The 24,012-nt window shown below is 35.1% G+C and overlaps 1 protein-coding gene across 3 annotated transcripts in view; it reads left to right on the top strand.

Annotated features, from left to right (window-relative positions):
- Window positions 1-24,012, top strand: part of Ndst4 (N-deacetylase and N-sulfotransferase 4) — a 300,475-nt gene that overhangs the window by 25,550 nt on the left and 250,913 nt on the right. For 2 of the 3 annotated variants that reach the window (XM_040751907.1, XM_040751906.1), the window contains exon 2: window positions 9,319-10,532. The exons of the other annotated variant lie outside the window; for it this stretch is intronic. In XM_040751907.1, coding sequence (XP_040607841.1) covers window positions 9,555-10,532 — 978 coding nt within the window. In that variant the 5' untranslated portion in view covers window positions 9,319-9,554. The remainder of the gene's footprint in view (window positions 1-9,318; window positions 10,533-24,012) is intronic. 3 annotated transcript variants of the gene reach the window in all.

The following is a 24,012-nucleotide window of genomic DNA, read 5'->3' as shown; positions in this document are numbered from 1 at the left end:
AGAAACAAGCAGGGGTAGCAATCCTAATATCTAAAAAATTAGACTTTAAACTAAAATCAATCAAAAGAGATGAAAGACGTCACTTCATACTCATCACAGGAGAAATCAACCAAGATGAAGCCTCAATTCTGAACATCTGTGCCCCAAATACAAAGTCATTCACATTCGTAAAAGAAACATTACTAAAACTCAAAGCACATATTAAAACCTCACACACTTATAGTGGGAGACTTCAGCACCCCACTCACACCACTAGACAGGACCACAAGACAGAAACTTAACAAGAACCTAATAGAAGTGATGACCCAATTGGGTTTAACAGACATCTATAGAACACTCTATCCAAACACAAAAGAATATACCTTCTTCTCAGGTCCACTCAGAACCTTCTCAAAAAATCGACCACATACTTGGCAACATACCAAGCCTCAACAGGTACAAAAAATTTGGAGTAACTCCATGTATCTTATTAGACCACCATACCTTAAAGTTAGAATTCAACAATAACACAAATAGTAGAAACCCTGCAAACTCGTGGAAATTGAATAATACACAATTACACCACTCCTGGGTCAAAGAACAAATAAAAAAAGATATTGAAGTCTTCCTAGAATTCAATGAGAATGAAGACACAACATACCCAAAATTATGGGACACTTTGAAAGCAGTGCTAATAGGAAAGGTCATAGCACTAAGTGCCCACATAAAGAAACTAGAGAATAGTCACACTAGAGAATTATGAACACAACTGAAATCTCTAGAACAATAGGAAGCAAACTCACCCCAGAGGAGCAGACGCAGAAATAATTACAAACAACAGAGTATGAACATGAAAATTAACAAAATCAGAAATGAAAAGAGAAACATAACAACAGTGAGGAAATCCAGAGAATCATCAGGTCACATTTTGAAAAGCTGTACTCCACAAAATTTAAAAACTTATAGGAGATGGACAATAAATATCACTTACCAAAATTAAATCAAGAACAGATAAGAAATTTAAATAGTCCTATATCTCCTAAGGAAATAGAAGGAATCATCAAAAGTCTCCCAACCAAAAAAAAAAAAAAAAAAGCCAGGGCCGATGGCTTCAGTGCAGAATTATACCAGAAATTCAAAGAACATGTTATACCAATTCTCCTCAAAGTATTCCATGCAATAGAAGCAGAAGGGTTTTTGCCAAACACTTTTTACAAGGCTTCAATAACATTGATAACCAAGCCACACAAAGACACAACTAAGACAGAGAATTTCAGACTAATATCCCTCATGAACTTTGATGTAAAAAGACTCAATAAAATACTGGCAAATCGGATCCAAGAACACATAAGAAAACTCATCCACCATGATCAAGTAGGCTTCATTCCAGGGATGCAGGGATGGTTCAACATATGAAAATCCATCATTGTAATCTGCCATATGAACAAACTGAGAAAAAAATCACATGATCATCTCACTAGATGCTGAAAAAGCCCTCGATAAAAATCTAACACCCCTTCATGATATAGGTCTTGGAGAGATCCAGGATAACAGGAAAATACCTGAACATCATAAAAGCTATATACAACAAAGCAACAGCCAACATCAAACTGAAAGGAGAGAAACTCAAGGCAATTCCTCTAAGATCAGGAACAAGGCAAGGCTGTCTCCTCTCCCAATACCTCTTCAATATTGTTCTGGAAGTTCTATCTAGAGCAATAAGACAACAAAAGGAGATCAAGGGGATACAAATTGGAAAGGAAGAGGTCAAACATTCACTATTTGCAGATGATATGATAGTTTACATAAATTATCCAAAGAACTCTACCAGGGAAATCTTAAAGCTGATAAAAGCCTTCAACAAATTGGCAGGATACAAGATCAACTCAAGAAAATCAGTAGCCCTATTATATACAGACAATAAAAGGGCCTAGAAAGAAATCAGAGAAACATCACCCTTTACAGTTGCCACAAACAACATAAAATACCTGGAGGTAACACTGACAAAACAAGTGAAAGACCTGTATCAAAAGAACTTTGAGTCTTTAAGAAAGAAATTAAAGAAGACACAAGGAAATGGAAAGATCTCCTATGCTCTTGGATAGGTAGGATCAATGTAGTAAAAAATGACAATCCTGCCAAAACCATTCTACAGACTCAATGCAATCCCTGTCAAAATCCCAGACAATTCTTCACAGACCTTGAAAGAACAATTCTCTACTTTACATGGAAAAACAAAAAACCCAGGATAGCCAAGACAACCCTGCTCAACAAAGAAACGTCTTGAGACATCACCATCCCTGACATCAAGCTCTATTATAGAGCTGTAGTCCTGAAAACAGCTTGGTATTGGCACAAAAATAGACAGGTAGACCAATGGAATTGAATTGAAACCCTGAGATTAATCCACAAACCTATGAACACCTGATTTTTGACAAAGATGCTAAAATTATACGATGGAAAAAAGATAGCAACCTCAACAAATTGTGCTGGAATAACTGGATATTGGCATGTAGAAGACTGCATATAGATCCATGTCTAGCGCCATGCACAAAAATAAGTCCAAATGGATCAAAGACCTTAACATAAATCCAGCCACACTGAACCTGTTAGAAGAGAAAATGGGAGGTACACTTGAACGAATTGGTACAGGAAACTCCTTCCTGAACATAACACCAGTAGCACAAACTCTGAGATCAACAATTAAAAATGGGACCTCGTGAAACTGAGAAGCTTCTGTAATGCAAAAGACGCAGTCAGCAAGACAAAAAGGAACCCCATAGATTTGGAAAAGTTATTCATTAACCCCACATGTGACAGAGGGCTGATCTCCAAGTTTACAAAGAACTCAAGAGGCAGATCTCCAAAACACCAAAGGATCCAATTAAAAAGTGGGGGACTGAACTAAATAGAGAATTCTCAATAGAAGAGTATAAAATGCCTGAGAGACATTTGAGAAAGTGCTCAACATCATTAGCCATTAGGGAAATGCAAATCAAAGCAACTCTGAGATATCATCTTACTCCTGATGTTGGGAGTGCCAACTCTCACTGCCACTATGCAAATCAGTATGGAGATTCCTGAGGAAAATGGGACTCAGTCCATCACAAGATCCAGCAAATCCACTTCTAGGCATATACCCAAAAGATGCCCATTCACACAACAAGGATGTCTGGGCCAATATGTTCATAGCAGCATTTTATGTAATAGCTAGGAAGTAACCTAGATGCCCCGCAACTGAAGAGTGGATAGAGAAAATGTGGTACATTTACACAATGGAGTACTACTCAGAAGAAAAAACAATGGAATCTTGAAATTTGCAGGCAAATGGAAGGTGCTAGAGGAAACCATTCTGAGTGAGCTAGCCCAGACACAAAAAGACAAACATGGTATGTACTCACTCATACATGGATTTTAGAAATGGATCAGGGGAGTGTCAGCCTACAATCCCAGTGCCAGTGAGTCTGGGAAACAGGGAGGTTCCCAAGAGAGATGCATGATACCCAGAGAAATGGAATGAGCCAAGATCTCCTGAGCAGATTGAGAACATCGGGGGAGGGGAAAGGGATCCAAGAAAAAGAGAGGGGGATAAGAGGAGGGGAGAAGAAGGCATGGGGGAGCAGGAAGGTTGAGTCGAGGTAAGAATATAGGAGAGCATTATGAAAGATACCATAATAGATTGAGTCATTATAGGCTTGAGGAGAGAGCTGACACTAGTGTGATCTCTAGAGATCTACAAGGATAACACCAACTGGCAAACTAAGCAATAGTGGAGAGACTACATTCATAGCCCTTCTTTGATGATAAGCTTGATGTCTATCTTATATGCCATCCTAGAACCTTCATCCAGTGACTGATGGAATTAGAGACAAATGCCTACAACTAAACACTGAACTGAACTCCTGGAACACAGTGACAGAGATGGAGGAGTGATGAGCAAAGGTGTCAAGACCTTGATGGTGAAACCCACAAAGACAGCTGACCAGATAAGAGGGAGCTCTTGAATCCCAGACTGATAGCAGAGAGGCCAACAGGGACAGATCCAGACTCCATGAATGTACTGTCAGTGAGGAGGCCACAGAAATCCCTGGGGCCTAGGGTTTACCATGGTGTATGAATGAACTTTGGGAGCCCATTCCAATAGATGGGATGTTCTCTCCGCCTGGACACATGGGGAAGGGCCTAGGTCCTACCCTGAATGAAATGACAGACTCTGGAGATCCCCCTCAAGGAGGACCTCACCCTCCCTGGGGAATGATATGGGGATGGGTAGGGGGCTGGGGGAGCTGGTGGAGGGACAAGGGAGGAGGGGTGGGAGAGGTAACTGGGATTGACATGTGAAGCATTCATGTTTCTAATTTAAATAAAAAACATACATTGAGGAAAAAAAGAAAGAAACATGTGAAAATAAAAAGATTAAATCTTTTTGCTTTATTTTAACTGGTTGTGTCACAATATCAAGTAAAACATCAAGATGAAAATGATGTTTGTTGTGTAATCAATCCATAAAAACAAGTTACTTGCCATGTAAAGCACAGCAGGGTTTGTGGAATAATCTTCATTTTATTTTAACATTCTAAGTTTTCAAACTACTCTCAGAGAATGAAAAACACAAATTTTGTTTAAGAAAAAAACCAACCATATGAGTTTTTAAACACGTTTTATGTATAATCGTTATGGATGATACAGTTTACAGGAAAGGAAACAATTCCACCTTCAGTGGTAAGTTTCTATCTAAACAAGCAAGTATACCTCAGTACTTACTTCGCCAGTCATCTGTGGTTTCTGTATAAATTGTTAATATGGAGATTAAAAAAGGGCAATTACATAATATAAACATTGCCTTGCATGTAGTGTGATTAATACCTCTATTCTTAATATTAACTCCTTAAGCATAAACTTTAAATCATCAACTATCAAAAAAACAACAAGAAAAGATAAAACCAAGCAAACAGATTTCTTAACAGGGAAATGAATAACAAAGAGAGGAGCTTAAAAGCAGATTAAAACAATAGAGTTTAAGTTGTCTAGATCATGATATGAGTTGCAGTTGAATTTTACATTGATACGGAAGACATACTATGTTTTCTTAATAAATGTCCATTTGTTGAGGCATGGTAAAAATGCCTTTACTTGCTACACAAAGGGGAAAATATAGAAGGAAATCCAAGCCTACATCATGTTTTTGGCTCGTCTGTGCTTGATTCTGAACACCCTCGGTCAACTTCACTTCTACATCTACAGCAAGCCAGGCAGATGTCACAGATCTGCCCATGCTCATCTGAAAGTCCCACAAGAGCTGTCAGAAATTACAGGGACCCTTAAATTAGACTCAGGCACTCCAAAATCATTAGTCCTGGTTAATTCTGGCCCCTGTGTTCTGTAGACTTGACTATTAAATTATTAGTTAAGGTGATAACTCTATGATGCAATCTTCATTCTAAAATTAACTTTTAAATATTGACTATTGGGGGATTAGAAACAGAGCTCATTTTAGCCATAGACAGTGTTTCGAATACTCTATCTTAAATTTCAGGTAGCAAACAGAACAAATGCACATGTAAGCAGAGTAGTATTTTTGATGCCCTTGTGTTTTAAAATAAATGAGATGATTACATATTTGAAATATGGTTTTCATAAAAATACACTGTATTTTAAAAATGATGTTTTTCCGTTTCAAAAATAAGACCCAAGAAAACAGTACATACACACTTTATGTGTCTGCAAGAACTAGTGATAAAAGAAATTGCCTCACATTTACTCTTCTATTTACTGACTTCGCTTCATAATCTTTTGAAGAGTGAATATAGCTGATAGCTCAGAGCTATGTACCTAGTGTAATATGATGGTACTGTGTAATATTAGAGTAGTAATGTTATCATTATGTTTGAAAATGACACTTTTAGGAGTTTCCTCTAGTAAAAATATACACCCTGGACAATAAAATAAATTTATATTATGTCAATAAAAAGGGAAATAAATGTGAAGTGTAAAAAAGTTAGGAAGTAATCAACAGGTTATTTACCAGAATAGAAAAGATTACTTTTTCAGAAAATCACAAAACAGCAAAGCATTGTCATTTTGATTAAATACAACAGCTATTCATTGCTCTGAACTTTCAGTTTGGAAAATAGTTGTGATTTACGTCATATAGTTGCTTCCAAAAGTAACATTAGGATATATTGTAGTCTAGAAGCTGATAGGAACTCCAGGTAACCAATGATGATGTCTACAGATGTTTAGTCTACAGTTCTATTGAGTTAACAGGAGACATTTTCATACTTAGAGTCATAGACCACCTGATCATCAGCTATAACATGAATTATATTTTTAACTCACTAAAAACCAGGTTAAATAATTTGTCTTACTTGTGACCTCTTGAGCAGTGTGTCTCAAACAATTATGTCCTTGACACAAAAAGTAATCTCATAGCTGGACCCCTGTCTTGATATACATACACTCGAACACAAACACATACATACACACTCAAACACACACCCAAATATACTGTCACACAAATACACAACTAATTATGCTTTTAAGCACTGCTTACCTTTATGGTAAGTAAACTATGTCAATATTTCTCTGATGATCCCATTTCATTTCCATGTATGGAAAAAACAACATCTCTTTGAAAAATAGTTACAAATTTGAAAACTCACCACAAGGGATACTGGTGCGTTAGAAAAAATGGTTAAATATTTATGAAATACAGTATTTATTGAGTACATAACAGCCATTAATGTGAAATGTGAGCAAATTGTCAGTAAGATTCCTGACAACAGATATAATTTAATGAAATGTAACAACACAGTACTCGATTAAATGCGTGTTTCCCCTAGATATTACCAAAAGTCAAACCTACCAAAAATATTGCGATGTTTCACTTATTCCAACTTACAACTAGTTTGAGTTAACCAGTGCAGTTATTTGTCTGCATTTTCTCTAGTCACATTTCTAGCATGAGTATCTTAGCTTTGAAATAAAATTTATTCTCATTGGTTTTTAAATGTATTTATATGAAGTACTAAGCTTTTAGTTTATTCACCTTGGTCCTCAACATGGCAACTCATGGAATATACATCTCTCCAGTCACATCCTCTTCACAATGTAATCACAGTCTTTTAAAAGCCCTTCTAAATTTAAATTTTCTCATTTAAAAACCAGAATAATAATGAGAATGTAACAGAACAGAAGCAAGTAATGCCATGTAATGACTAGCAAGTAGTTGACATTACTAGCAAGTAATGGCAGCAAGCCTTGTTATTTTATAATTTCACATGAACTTCCATAAGCATTGCATATCACCAGAAAACTTTCAAGTAATGAACACCAGATGTATTTAAATGTTATTCCCAGTCCCTAAATCTAGTTCTCATTGAGTTTTTCATTACAAAACAAACAAATAAGCAAACAAAGCAAAACAACAACCCTAACTACAGTAAGTCCTCATAATTGCTTACTTTACTACCTTAAGGACTAGAAACTTGTAAAGACTTGTCTCTGAAACCTGTGTTCCAACAAATATACTTTAAAGAGGTGTTCATGAAAGAGGTGCTCATTACACTGTTACTTATAACTTGGAAGTATAACACATAGGAATATACATTGTTTATTTATTATAATTGTGTGTAGACATACAATGCCTCCTTTTGTGGAGGTGGTACTCACCTTCCTTTGTTAAACTTTTTTAATGTGCACTGGTTTTATTGCCTGCATGTATAAAGGTGTTAGGTACCATGGAACTGAAATTACAGACAGTAGTTATAAGCTTCCATGTGGGTGCTTGGAATTGAACCCAGGTGGTCTGGAAGAACAGCCAGAGCTCTTAACCGATGAGCCATCTCTCCAGTCCCAGAAACATATATGTTATCTAAGTCCCAGAATGGGGCAAGGAAGACAGCTCATAACAATTGTTTTCTCTCTTACCAGAGTAAGGCTGTAGTCAGGCATCTGATATTGGGAAAGGCTTTGGCTGCTGTTACAAACAAAGTGAGTTATAACGTTAATGTTGATAAGTTTCTTAAAACAGATGAAAGTCAGATTTAGTATATTTGAGCTGAAGCCTTATTTGATTTCCTTGGCGTGTTGTTTTGGAAAACACTGGATTTTCAGACATACCAGGAATTCACAGAATGTGCCTGGCTGGTTTTCTGTGCCAGGACAGCTAGAAAAGCCAAAAGAGAGAGAAAGAGTTCCTACAGGATTCTGTTAGCTGCTAGCAGGTCATCAGTTTCATCCTTCAAGTAAGATTGGCTGAAGGTCAAACTAAAATTTTAGCATACCAATTTTCAGTCCTTAAGAAAACATATTACACATTTTTATATTTGTAAAACAGTTTTTCAACTAGTTTTCCTATTATCCCGAAATTTATTTACTTAATTTTACATGACTCGTTTACAAATGTGTTTTTAAATTTTTTTATATATATGACTTATTAATTGTGTATAAATATATAGTAATATTCTAACATTGGCTCATCTCCCTACCTACGAGTTCTGCCTTTCTCTTGCCCCTTTTCTAGTTTAAGAGACAGAGCATTGGGTAAAAGAAGCAAACAGATTAGACTACATTTCCTTGACATTCCACACAATATCATCTCAAGGTCTCTTAATGCCAATACAAACATAGTAAACATTACTGGTATAATACTTTCAAGACCAAACTTTTTCACCTTAACTAACCATTATCGTTAAATATAGAGAAATGACAAAGCTGAATATAAAGGATAGTCCTGCTGTTAAAACACAAGCTGGCTGAGAACATAGGCATGTACCATTGTGGTATATGCATCTATCATCCTCACTCAGAAAAAACTGATGTTAAATAAATGTCACATTTAAATTTTGCTTATTCTTTGGGTTGACAGATTCTAGTCCCATATGTTTTTTCCATTTTCATTATTGCATATCAGGAGGAACTGTTCTAATACTTAAAATTGATATCTCATTCTTTTTGCATTCAGAAAAAGTTCACTAGCTTATGTTAGAATAGATAATTTACCAAAGAATTAACATTATGCATCTAACTTTCTCTTTCTTCCCTGGCTTCTCTTCTTTTCAAGATAACTAGTGGAAACTGATCTCAATATGTGTTCGCCTATGTGTGGATATTTCAGCAAAGTCAAAAAAGACTTTCAGATTCCAGAAACCATGGAAATCCAAATGGACTATGTATCAAATATTAAGACCCTGGTTGTCAGCCGACAGTATTAGTATACGGTCTTTTTAACAAGGCTAGAACAGACTTTCATGGGTGTCATCGATATCAGCAAGCATATAAACATACACACGAACACTCATTTTTGGTCTTAGCTATGACATTTCTCCTCTCTTTCAGATATGCTTAAGGACTTTGCAGCAATTCTTGGTATTGGACAGATCATCTCAGCTGTTGACTTCCCAGTCCACTGTTTACCAGATTTGACTCATTTGTGACCACTTCAAGACTCTCCCATGATTTGCAATGGTTACATGAATGTTTGGGAAGGAAAATTTGCAACACCTTTCTATATGTTCTCCATGGCACCTTAGGGAAAGAAACCAGAAAAGGCTCACAAAGCACTGATCTTTAAAATGAATCTTATTGTGAGGTTTCGGAGAAGCTTTCGAACACTTATTGTTCTCTTAGCTACTTTTTGCTTGGTGAGCATCCTCATTTCTGCCTACTTCCTATACTCTGGCTACAAACAGGAAATGACACTTATTGAAACTACAGCTGAAGCAGAGTGTGCTGACATCAAAATCCTACCTTATCGGTCCATAGAGCTGAAAACCATCAAGCCAATTGACACATCCAAAACTGACCCCACTGTCCTCCTGTTTGTAGAGAGTCAGTATTCTCAACTAGGTCAAGATATTATAGCAATCTTGGAGTCCAGCCGCTTTCAGTATCAGATGGTCATTGCTCCAGGCAAGGGAGACATACCACCTCTTACCGATAGTGGCAAAGGGAAGTATACATTGATTATTTATGAAAATATTCTGAAATATGTCAGCATGGACTCATGGAACCGGGAGCTTTTAGAAAAATACTGTATAGAATACAGTGTTAGCATAATTGGTTTTCATAAAGCCAATGAGAACAGCTTACCAACTACACAATTGAAAGGTTTTCCTTTGAACTTATTCAATAATCTAGCTCTGAAGGACTGCTCCGTGAACCCGCAGTCTCCTCTGCTGCATATTACCAAAGGCCCTAAGGTTGAAAAGGGGCCTCTTCCTGGGGAAGACTGGACTATTTTCCAATATAACCATTCTACCTACCAGCCAGTGCTTTTAACGGAGTTACAGACAGAGAAGCCCCTGCCTTTGTTGTCCAGCAAAACTCTCTATGCCACAATAATTCAGGACCTGGGGCTTCATGATGGGATCCAGCGTGTTCTTTTTGGGAACAACTTAAACTTTTGGCTACACAAGCTCATCTTCATAGATGCCATTTCTTTCTTGTCGGGAAAGAGGCTGACATTGTCCTTGGACAGGTACATCCTTGTGGACATCGATGACATATTTGTGGGGAAGGAGGGAACAAGGATGAACGTCAAAGATGTGAAGGTAAGAGCAAAGGTAAAGGACAACATAATTTGTGATTTGTTAGCTTTGTGGTTTTGATTACATATGAACTTTAAAATGCTGTATTAGATAACAAACGATTTAAGCCTGTTCTTTACTACTGGAAACACACACATGAACACAGACATACACAAGTGTACACTATATATATTTATAACATACATATATTTATTGCATATCTTATATATCTTATCTTATATGTATGTAATATGCATCACATATATTATATATAGAGGAGGAGATAGAGAAATAAATATACAACACAATACAATAAAAAAACACTGAAATATCCCAAAGTATGATTGAGCTTGTCCAATGACCTCTTGCTGTGCTTTGGCTCTACCAACCAGAGCCCTTTGAAGTACCTCAAAATTTGAATGTGTGACAGTTTGTCATTATGAAATTAACATAGTTGAAGGACTCTTTATATAGAGTCTTAGATACATGGAATTTGATAAGTCTGGTTGAAAAACAAGATGAAAATAGCTCACTCCTTTCTGTAACCTCATGCAAGTATTGTTTTCACTTGCCTGCCTCATGCAAGCCTCATTTTCATTTGTGTGAAACATTTATACTATTGTAAATACAAGAATTGGTTTTAAAGGGGCTTGCCCTTAGAAAGTTCTCATTTTCATCTCTACTGATTTAAGGTATTGTTTTGGGTGATTGGCAGTGTGATTACCAGTATTTCAGGGCTATGGTCATTTGAAGGCAGAGCAAACTGACCCTGTGATTGTTACTAAATACAGAAAAAGTCAAATACAAAGCTGGGCATGGTGATGCCTTTCTAGTCGTAGCTACTTGGGAGGGTGATGCAAGAGTTAAAGACAACCTGGATAACTTACCCACACATCCAGAACAAAAGTAGCAAAATATAGAATACAAGGTTAACAAAGTTAAGGAATCTGGAGAATAACTGTCTTTTGCAAGTTTCAGTCCAACATTATCATAACTGTTTCATGGTAGCTTGTCTTGTCTTGCATATAACTAAACTGACCCTGCAGAAAGTATTTTAGAAAGCATAAACACAAATTTTATTAGTATTAGTGTTATTGTAAGAGGACTGGATATTGCTATAATGTTGTCTTTCTCAATCTTATGTTATTCATCTGTATGTCTTGCATAGATGATGCCCACATGCTACTTCAAATAACAGCTTTAATCTGAAATGTTATGATCACTAGTAAAGTATTCATACTAGTAAAACTAGTTCACTAAAAAAATTTCAAAGTATATGCAGACCAGCAAACTCTGTTTCTGATGATCTTCTGAGCCAAAAAACATGGGACTTAGAGACAAACAAGTTATTCAGATAAGTTACAATGTGATTAAGTGGGAACAGTTAAAATCCTCTAAATTCATGGGTTTTTTAATGTATTTATTTTTCCTTTTAATTAATTTAAATGTTAATGTTTGTCTTAAATTTAAAAGAGGTCATGTGTTTCAAAATGTTCTACAAGTGATAAATCCCTTATCTGAAACCTTTAAAGAAAATAGGAATTTCATATTTGGACCCAAAGAACAATACAAATAAAAATATCATTACAAGTTTTAACTAAATTGACAAACTCAAATCTAGCTAAGACATTTGTTTCAGGCTCTTCAGTACTCATAAGATATGTAAAATACTGATGTCATCTTAAATATATAATTCCAATCAGAATAACAAAATAATGAAACTAACAAAGAAGTGCAATTTTTATATAGAGTGTCAGGCAGTGGTGGCATGGAACTTCAGTGCCAGCACTTAGAAGAGTCAGGCAGATCTCTGTGAGTTCCAGAACAAACTGGTTATATACCTAAGAGGGGTATAACTGGATCATGCGGTAGATCTGTTTCCAACCTTTTGAGAAATCTCCACATTGATTTTCATAAGGGTTGCACCAGCTTGCACTTATTCGCATATGACACCTTCCTCCACATCGACACCTGAATTTATTATCAGAAATATGTGTCGTTTATTTTTGTGAGTATGAATGTTTGGTGTGCATTTATGTCTATATACTGTTTGTGTACTTGGAGCCCATAGAGGCCAGAGGAGTGCATCCGATCTCCTGGAACTGGAATTACAGACAATTATGGGCTGCCATGTGGGTACCGTGGATTGAACAAGGGTCCCCTAATAGAACAGCCAGTGTTCTCTCTCTTTTTCTTTTCTTTTTTTTTTTTTTTTTTTGAGACAGGGTTTCCAGTCAGTGCTCTTGACTGTTGAACCATCTCTCCAGGCCCAAGGCAGACATACTTACATATCTTCAATAAAATGTACCCATTTATTCATTGACTGCCTACTGCATGTAAAACTAAATGACATGGTCTGTTTAATAAAACTAAATGTACTATAAGGCCCTTTGTGATCCACCCAAAATTTATATATTCTACAGCTAACCTTGCTACTTTGCATTATATGTTGTTTATGTTTGGTGAGTCCACCTTCCTGAACTCAATTAGATTTTCTGTATTTCTGCTTCAACCTAATTTTTCAGTTTCAATATATTGACTAAAATTGTTAACATCATTTTGAAATACATTTAAGGCATAATAAAGTAGAATAATGGTTACTAGGAGCTAGAAATGACAGAGAATGGGACACAGAGGTCCATTGTACAACAGGTGCTAGCACACAGTTAGAAAGAAAAGTTACTAATACTCTTCAGCACTGTAGCAGGATGCCTATAGTTCATACTAATCGATTTTAAGATTTGTTTTGAATGAGCAAACAGCAGCTCAAATTCCCCAGACATAAATGATTGGAAAATGTTAATTGCTCTGATTTAATTATTGTACAGTGTATGTATACTTTGAAACATCACACATGAATACATAAAATTATCATGTGTTAATTAAAAAGAAAAAATTAAAAGATATCTCAAGTCCTATTTCTTTTGCAAATGTGACACATTTTCTAATGACCTCAGCAGATGGTATCTTTTCTTTAACCTGAGCTGTTAATAATCACCAATCTCTTTCTAACATCTTTGCGAACATGAGTCAACTTCAAAACTAGGGAATGCAACAATTTTTCTCATACATTTAATTGTGTCCTACAATACATAAGAAGCAACTTTAGATGTGGCTTTTACAGTGTTTAGTTGAGAATTATCATACAACATTTAACTATTAGTGAGTAAGTTTCTAATAAATCATAAAATAGTTGATTTACTCCCAGAGAAAGGTTAAGGATAGCTTCCAGAGTTTGGATTTGTGTTGGGGCCAGATGTGTACACCCAGAGAAAGAACAAAGAAGGACACACATGGTAGGGTATAGGGCAGGCAGAATATAAATTCTAGTATCCTGGGAAGTGGAGGAACAACTAAAAACCCCCTTGAAACTCAGATCTAATGACCTCATCTAGGTTGCCCCAGGGAATAACAGCACTTAGGATCTCACAAGATGAGTAGGTATGCAGCAGTGGAAGTGGGGGGTGTTACTACAGCACCATCAGATGATGCAGGTAGTGATTTCTTTTTACATGCACACTGGATCAATCAAGCACTAAAGTTTGATTAACTAATGATAAAGGCTATACATCGCGAATTCTGGCAAATTTAGCAGACCTCATGTGTGTGAGTGCAGCGTACACATGCCAGAGCCTGTTTGTGAAGGTCAGAGGACACTGCTAGATGTCAGTCTCCTTGACTTCCAACCTGTTTGAGACAGGTTCTTGTTTTATTGTTTGATGTGACATACAGCAGCAATTTCTAGTTTGCTTGAAGGATATCAGTCACCAGACAGGATATGCTTCATCATAACTTTCTTTTATTTACTTATTTAATCTTACTTAATCAAAATGGGCTTTGTCCTTTTGATTTTGGGGGAAATAGCATGTTTTATTTAGCTTAGTGAACTGAAAAAGCTGAATTTACTCCATAAAAAGACATTTATGTAAGCAAAGGAGACTTTTTCCATTTAAAAATAAAATTTCAAAATCAGATACAGGTAAACATGCTAACAATTAAAAACATAAGGAGCTAACCATCAAGAATACATTCATCAAACTATCCAGCAGAAAATATATTATACATGCTAAGTGAATCATTTAGTTTAATATGGGTTATTTACTGCTCATTTATGCACTTTGTTTATTCTCTTAAATAAAACAGAAAAAATGTTGGAGCACAGCATGAATGTCCTTGTGCCCACTGATCTCCAAAGAAACCAGGAATGTTTAACACTTGAGATTATTCTGTTAAAGGGAAGAACATATAATCTTTTCGTACAAAAGGCTGAAACTGGAAGTAATTAACAGTCTGGTGATTTGTGTTATCTGTTAGGCTAGGCCATATGAAGCTTCCACAACCAGAACAGAAATACCTAATAATCTAAGTGACCCTTATATTATCTATATAACTAGGGGATTCCTCCAAGCTCCCACAGCCAGGACCAGAGGTGGTTATTAGATCAAATGACCTCTATGTTATCTATAAGATGAAAACCAGGTCAGAGACTTCCTTAGTCCCATAAACTAGTAGATAACCTATCTCTAGAACCCACCTTCTTGAAATGTACCCTGAGTCAATATCAGTCTAATTAAGTTTCTTGTGCAGTTGAGATTGTATTGTACTAGGAAACTTCCTTTTAAAATTAGACTGTAGTTAAATTTGTTGAGAATAAACAACTTGATATCAGATTCCTCAAAGTCTTAATTAGGTGGATGAAGACATGAGACCTTTTCACGAGGTTCTCTTCTCTGCCTGACACCTGCAGAGAATTCAAAACATGCAAAGAACAGTTGTTGATTTTGCTAGCATAAGGAAAGTATGCATACAATGTTCTGTAGGAAAAGAAAGAATTATGTATCATATGGCCAAGTTACAAATGAAGAAAGGAACTAAAGCAAAGATGGCAGCATTTTTCATTCTAAGCAATAGGGACACCTTAATGGAAGAAGTGATTCTGAGGCCTTAGTGAGGTTCTTGAAGTACACTAACATTCCCAGGTGAAGACTGCTTAACACCAGTGAGTCACCACAAACTAAGTATTGGCTGAAAGAACAGAACGAGGATCGTATTAAGAATGGTAAGATGATGACTGAAAGATGTGATAGAGCACATAAGAAGTTGTATGACCAAATCTTGAGAAAATTGTTTGAAACTAGTATATAGAGCTCCATTGGTGCTATATAAGTGGGTCTTAGATCTGTTGACCTTAAAGTACTGTTATTAAAATGCCTAGGTTTACCCAGTAACGAGACACAAACTGTGACTCAACAATCACACGTGGAGTTTTATTGGTGGACACGGAAAGAAAGGGGGGTGAGAGGTAACCAATCCATGTAGAGCTGAGAGAGAGATTGAGAGAGAGACAGACAGACAGACAGACAGACAGACAGAGACAGAGGGATAAGATATGAGAGAGAGAGACAGAGACAGAGAGAGAGGATGAGAGTAAGACAAGAGTAAATGAGTAAAAGAGAGAGAGAATAAAAGAAAAGATGAGATGGAGAGGAAGATGAGAATAAAAGAGAGCGTAAGAGGGCAGGGGTCAGTCCTTTAAAGGGGACCTTTGGACCTGCGTGGTTCGCACAGAACTCTGGGCTGGCCAGAGTGCTTCCTGAGTGCATCTTTCCAGGTAACAGGGCAGGCCAGTGTAATGCCTGAACGTTTCAAGTACCACTTGAATTGTGTAGATTTTTCAGCTAGAAGGTGACGTGATTTTAGGTAAGACTGAAGAAAATCATGTTTGTGCAACTAGATATGTTTTTGAAGATATTGTTAAGTCATCTGAAAGCGTATCTATTATCATGTTTAGAATATTAACTATTATGTGATATATTAATATATGCTAAGCACTAAGCTTATTTTATATACAGTCAGAACAGATACAATACCAAACAATAATGTCTTATATTTTAAGAATAAATAAAGTGAAGCATAGCATTATATACATACATGTGTATAATCAAATAATAAGAAATAGAATAAGAAACACAGTATAATCATCTGAATAACTCTGCTTTATTTTACATGATATTGGTTTAGAATTTAGTTTGCTTACTGGTGCAAGTATTAAATAGTTAATATTGAATATGTTCATTATCTTTCACTTCAGACTACATAGATCTACAATGCCAATGTAAATCCTCCCAACAGTGGTGAGAATCAAACATGATAAGAAGTAGGAAAGAACAAGACAGCCTAACTGCCTTTTAGATAAAATCATCTCAGGATGAACCAGGCAGATCAGCAAAGGCCATGATGTAAAACTGACTGGAGTTCCCTGTATATTCAATGAAGAACAAATAAGTGGAAAATTCAGTTTCTATGAATCAGTCAATGTCTATGGAATTATACTATGAAAAAGTACTGGAAAGACTGGGAGTGTGATTAAAGACTGGTAGCATTAATAATTTTAGCTCTGCTAAATGTGGGACATCCGTGTCTAAGCTTTTGCAAGAGAAAAGTTAGTTGTTTTTTTATCTTTTTCTCCAACAATGTGGCAGTGTACAGTTAAAATCCTTGAGCTTTAAAGTTATAAGCATAGTCACAATAACTAAGGGAAATGAACCAAGTAAGAAATGAGAAAGGTTTTGTGCATGGCAATAGTCATGGATCTATCCCCATTCTTCTACATGCCAGCATCCAGTTATGCCAGCACTATTTGTTGAAGATGTTTTCTTTTTTTCCATTGTATATTTTTAGCTTCTTTGTCGAAGATCAGATGTTCATACATGTATGGGTTAATATCAGGGTGTTCAATTCAATTCCATTGGTCTACCTGTCTATATTTGGTTGGGCATGGGAGGAGGGGAAGGAAAGGGAGAGGGTCCTGTGATTGACATATGAAGCAACCTTGTTTCTAATTTAAATTTAAAAATAAAAAAAGAAGTGAGAAAGGTTAAAAGAACCATTTAGGATACCATGACAAATCAGGTTCTCATAGACAAAATTCATCCATGTGTCGAGACAGTGACAATACTGGAAGCCTCTCGTAAGTTGACCAGTGGTGAGAAGGAGAATAGGGAAGAGCAGAGTAAACTCAAATTTCTCAGAGGGGAGAAAACATGATAGGATGATTGACTAAGAACGATGCTGTGTCCATGAAATATAGGAGGCTCATTCATCAGAACATTTTCATGTTTTAAGTTATTTATGATCCTTTAAATAAGAATTTCGGTATGACTTTTGACATCACTGTGATATGTTTCAAATAATACTCTCATATATAACCCTGAAATTTAGAATAGTGTTTGAGTAGCAAAAGAACAAGAAAGCTGAATCCTTGCACAATTATACTAATCATAGGTTAAATTATACTGAGACAGTTATTTTTGTTTTCATGTTTACTGTCTTGATGGCACTAGTCATTATAAGTGTGCTTAATTTTAGATAGAAATACATATGATTTATACATACACTGTCATGTTAATCTGTGTTCTGGATATCAACTCATTCTACTGTGATAGGATAGTTTTCGTTCATTACTATTACTTTATGTGTGACTTTGTGCTGAATGTTTGTGAGTCCATGCACACATGCATACACATGCAGAGGCTATGGTTTGATGTTGGATATCTTCCCCTATACCTTCAGCTACACTTGATTTTTTTGAGACAGGATCAATAACTCATCCTAAAACTCACTGATTGACTAAAACTGACTGGCCAGTTTGCTCCAGGGATCCACCTGTTTCTGCTGCCCTCTCCTGCCCATATGCAAACACTCTTCCCCCATAAAAAATACTGTTGTCCCAGGATGTAGTGCCATTTCAGATGAGCCAGTGTTTACATGGGTGTGGGAGATATGAGCTCAATCCTAACTCTTGTATGCAGACACTTTACTGACTCAGTCATCTCCTCAGGTCCTGAAAACTGTTTTAAGTATGTATTTGTTTTTGTTCTTCTCTCATTTTTTAGCAGTTCCTTGCCCATCTGAAATGAATGTACCTTCACTAAGACCCTAAAAGTACATTTTAAATCAAGGTCTGTGACAAATGAGTTTTATGCTGAGACTATTCTGTTCTTATATGAAAACTGAATTATATTCTAAAGATCAAGTACTCCCTGAATTTATTTGCACCCAAAAAGGCCAAATAGTAATGGGCCTCACATAAATACTAAAATGTACTTGGATTAGTTTATAGTATAAGGTAATGGTTGGGAGACTAATTTCTTAAATGAGAGGAAGGACCCAATTAAGATAATGAGATATCTTTTCTACTCAAATTATAGTAGTTGTGTGTGGGGGAAGGGAAAGTATTACAAGGTATTTTGCTGAGAGTGATCAAGCTATCTATACGTAAGAAAGGTGGAAAAGTAAACTTAGATGCTCTGCGAAGAGTCAAGATGGTGTTTTCTCTGTATTATCATCCCAGTAACCATATATATATATATATATATATATATATATATATATACTTATAAATTAATTAGCTTAGAATATGATTTGTCTTATTGGCCTAAACCATGATATTTTTATTATAATTATCACCAAGGTGGTTACATATCTAAAATATGACTAAGGAGAAAAACAAAGCAAAACACAAAATGGCTTCTTTTGTACTCCTGGTGGAAACACACAGTTATTCTGAATACATTAAATTATAATGGAAACTAGCACCTCGGTTCTACAATCCTGAGGGAGCCGGAATGTGTCACAGCTACTATAAATCAGGGAGCAAGCTAATGCATTAGAGCAGCTTGGGCTTTGCCTTGATTTTTCACTCTCCTATTTGTTAGTTGTGTAGAACAGAATCATCCCTTTAGTACATTCCTATAGTTGATCATTTCCCATGAACATGTCAATACAAAATGAAAGAAAAACAAAACAACAAAGCATAGAGCTCTCTCACCTTTAAAGAAATAAGGGATAATTTATTCTAGAACCAAGGTTGTGTGACCTTGGCCCAGGAACTCAGGTTTAGGACACCTCAAGTTCCAACACAGAAACAATTTCCTGAAGTTCTATTGTCTTACAGAACAAAGAAATCCCTAAATCAAGGCAAGTTTCAAATACATTAATGTGTGCATCGAGAGGAATTTGTAGCAAGATAGGGGAAGCTTTTCCACAGTTCTTGCATGTTATCTGATGATACCAGCTTGTGGGTTGGTAGATGCTGCTAGTGAGATATTTAATCGATTGTGAGACGTTTTTAATCTATTAGTCACAGGCCTTAGTTCATGCACAGAGATGTGCGTGGAATGGCTGTTCAGGGGGCTAAATCTAGATGAAATGAAATAATTAGCCTCTAGGTCTGAACAGTTCAACCTCTGCACATCTTTGCAGTGCTAGTCAACTGGTATAGTCTCTGCGGACACCTTGACAAACACTTCTCCCCACTACATCAAATAGTCTTCAGAAGTGTTTCTTTATTACAAGAATTTTGGTATTTAATATATTCCAGAAAGAATAATAGCCAACTTATTAAGTAGTAGTATGAAGAGTTCTTTATTATCAAAAGTTTAGTATTTAATATATTCTAGAAAGAATACTAATCTGTGTTTAACTTACTAGGTGGTAGCGTGAATTTTGTACATGCCACTGGCATCATAATGCTATTACTATGATGTTCCCAATGATAGGTCATGCTTTTCCACTGGAGAAAATTCAGCATTTTGTGGGTATCGTTTATACAGTCATTACAGGTGAAAATGCCATTAAACAATAATTTGTTTACAATGTCAGAATGTTTTCCCTTTTTGACAACAAAGATCTTCACCGTGTGTGTGTGTGTGTGTGTGTATGTGTGTAATGTACAAATAGTTTCCACTTGCAGTTATTTTGAAGACTTATCTTAAAATTAACATTTCTAGCTGTACTTTACTGAGTTTGTATTCATGGATCATCTTTCCAATGTTAATATTGTCAGACTTTTAACATTTTGCACTCTGTAGATTTGCATTTTCTTGATCATAAGGTTGAATGATTTTTTCATACATTTAATTACAATTCTTTATTCACACATTTAGCACAGCCTCTTCTTTTCTTGTTTCAATTTCAAATTTTTTGTCTTTGTGTGGCTTTCATATGTAAGATGCAGTATGTTTTCAGAAGACACACTAGCAATAATTATTTTTGTCTGCATATCAGGTATTCTTATTTTCCTTCATGTATCTTAATAATATTTGATTTATAGAAATACTGAAAATTTACCATAGTAAAATACATCATTATTTAATACATTGTGTGTGATCCATTTGGAGTGGCTTATTCACTGATTTTGAATTTTTGATACAGGGCCAATCTATATAGCCAAGCTGCCCTAAACTTGCTCTTTGACTAACATCAAACTCAGGATCCTCTCATGTGCAAGGATTGAAATCAATTTTTGTGCATGTTTTGTCTACTGTATGTATTTTTGAAGTGTTGTCATTATTTGTTATTTAAACAGTCTCTAAGTTCTTGAAGCTTGGATATTTTATTTTGATATGTTTCAAAACTTACTAAATAATTTTGTTTTGATTAGAGTGTTTTGGTTTCAAAATGTCCTTGGGAAGACTGGGGATAAGGATGATCACTGGCTATTCTTTCAGAGCACCTTGGTTCAAATTCCAGTACCAACATGGCAGCTCACACCTTTCTGAAACTTCAGTTCCAAAGGCTCCAGCATTCCTTTACATCCTTTATGGGCACTATGTGCACATAAATGCACACAAAACACCCATACACACAAAATAAAACTGAAGAAATATTTAAAGTAAATTACCCTTTGAGATCACAATGTTTTTGTTTTCCTGAAATTGTTCTATTTTGTCTTTAATATTCTTGTTTTATGTTAATAATGATTCCTTATACTGCTTTGAAACTAGCTAATATTTGATTTTGTGACTCTTAGATTTAAAATCAATGCATTTTTTTTATCCAATTCAATGTCTTAGTTGAAATGTCCACTAGAGATTGGTTAATTCTTTTTATTTTTCTTCATCCTCTCCATGGTCTGTTTTCTGCTTCAGTGCTTAAAACAATTTTCATTCATTTGTTCCATCTATAGTTTTTATTCTGACAATCTTTTCCAGTTTTCTTAAAATTTATCATTAGTAAATGAAAGTCATTCTTCTCCTGGTTTGAGAAGGACACACCTTCAGTCTGATGTCTAGTCATTGTTTGCAAAAAAGTTAATTGTGTTGCTCAGTTGTTTTCGTTTTAGTCAGTTTTTGATTTGTTAATCTATTTTTAAATATTTTAATATATCCATTAACTTATAAATACACCAATTATTTTATTAAAAATATCAATCTGTAAGATTTAATATTATAAACCACTGTTGTTTTCTTTGTGCTTTATGGAATTTAGGATTACAACGTCTTCCTGATAAATTGGACCTCAGTTGTTACATTATACAACTAAAATCATATTTGAAACATATTTTGTAAGAATTTTTTTCATCCAGTTGTTTTTTAATTTAATGTTTTTTGTCATTATATCAGTGTGTGTGTGTGTGTATGCGTGTGTGTGTGTGTACACGTGTGCTTTTTACTTCCACTTTCTCTGTTCACTTAGTGGTGTCTCTTAGAAACAGAGTAAAATTGATTTTGTTATTATAATGTGGTCTGAAAAATCTAATTCTTTTCAGTGGTGACTTTAATCATGCCTCCTGAAAATAACAAAAAAGCAATATTCAAAGAGATAATAGCTGTGACTTTTTCCAAAAAAAATCAATGAATGACAATGATTCTCCAATTCATAAACCCTATTCATAAAGGCTGAAACAGAATAAACCAAAATAAATCCCTACCTAGGTATGTTGTTAATGACTCAGGATAACACAAGCCTGATTGCATCCTTCTGATTGCATTCTTCAGGTAGGAAATTTCAATGGCAGCTGCCTTCTCAGAAGCAACAATGGAAGCAAAATACCAAGTAATCTATTCACTGGATGTTTAGTCCTTTGTTAGTTAAGCAAAGAAGTAGAATTCTTTTTGTTTCCATTGAATATTTTTAATATGGAAAGTGAATGATGAGAAATTTTTTTCAGTTTTTAATTTTTTTCTTTAAAAAATCTGACATGAATAATGTTCTATACATTTGGGACATAAGTTTTACTGAAGAAGGCATGATTGAGAAAAATTATCTTTGGTATATTAAAATAGTATTCTGAACACTATGTGTTGAAGAAAAAAAGACTCTTCACAGTTATTCATTAACTACAATGGTGTGTTAGGTATATTAAACTTGTGACCTTCTCATACCTCATTAATCCTAATAATCTCAACCAACAGGTTCTTTTTGTGTGAAATTTAAATAAGCCTATCCACAGGCAGTACTAAGAAGTGTGCCCAATGGTAAGTTGTTCTACTGAATAATACAATTTTACAAAGAACATTTCTTGTTTTAAAATTTTTTTTTATTTTTTGGTTTTTCGAGACAGGGTTTCTCTGTATTGTTTTGGAGGCTGTCCTGGAACTAGCTCTGTAGACCAGGCTGGCCTAGAACTCACAGAGATCTGCCTGTCTCTGCCTCCCAAGTGCTGGGATTAAAAGCATGTGCCACCAACGCCCGGCTTACAAGGAACATTTCTATTATTAAAACATATTTTGATATTTTTCTTGTGTTCTATTAATTCATTCATAATTTCTCGTTGTAGCATTTCAGAAATTGGAATATGTTTTAAATTGATAACCCCATATATTTTATGAGGTTATATAATTTTAACTGAATTGTTCATATGAAGATCACTGTATCTAATTTGTCTAATTACCTACTTTATGTATGTATAATGAAATCTGAAGTTCATTACCAGTAGATGTTTCATCACTTTCTAACAAATAACAAATAAATGAAGGATTTTTCCAACCTGAAAGATACTGCTATTTAAAATATAAGTACATCTTTTAATTGTTTAATTAAAGATGAGAGAGGCATATTTAATTTGACTTTTACAATCTATTCGTGTCATGACAAATGATTTTTCTGGGTTTAGAGTGCATAAGATCTTAACATATCTTGATGAATGACTTAAATCCTTTCTTCTGGCTCAAATTCTTTTGTTCACAGTTAATACAAAATGAAAACTTTGTACTTTTTTACCATCTGCTACTCTCAAGACATCAGTGATAATTCATTTTTTGTTTCTTTTTCTTACTTTTTTTTCTTTCTTGTTTTCGTATCTTTTTTCTAGAAAGGTTCTTATTATATATAGCAGAGTGACTAAAAATCCAGTAGGAAGCCTCAATGGATCTCAGTCACTATCTGCCTGACTCACTATCACTAGAACAAGAATAACAAGTCAATGACACCAAACCCATTTGAAACAATTCACAATAATTTCTTGATGCTAAAAAATGTGTATTAGTATAAGCATGTATACCAATAATATTATAAAATGAAATGTAACAAAAATAAATAGTATTCATAGAGATGTATGCCAAAATTCTGTCTTCATAATTTCAATACATATTGAAGTTTAACTTGAATATTTAAAATACTTTTTAAATTACATAGCAAAATTTGTTGAGATGATTTGATCTGAAATCTAAATTAATTGCAACAGAAATCATTTTACCTGCTTACAAACACTTTCCAAAGT

The sequence above is a fragment of the Mesocricetus auratus genome, unplaced genomic scaffold, assembly GCF_017639785.1.
Source record: "Mesocricetus auratus isolate SY011 unplaced genomic scaffold, BCM_Maur_2.0 Super-Scaffold_100009, whole genome shotgun sequence".
Classification (NCBI taxonomy): domain Eukaryota; kingdom Metazoa; phylum Chordata; class Mammalia; order Rodentia; family Cricetidae; genus Mesocricetus; species Mesocricetus auratus.
Note: the sequence above shows the minus strand (reverse complement) of the source record. Positions and strands in the feature narration are given on the sequence as shown.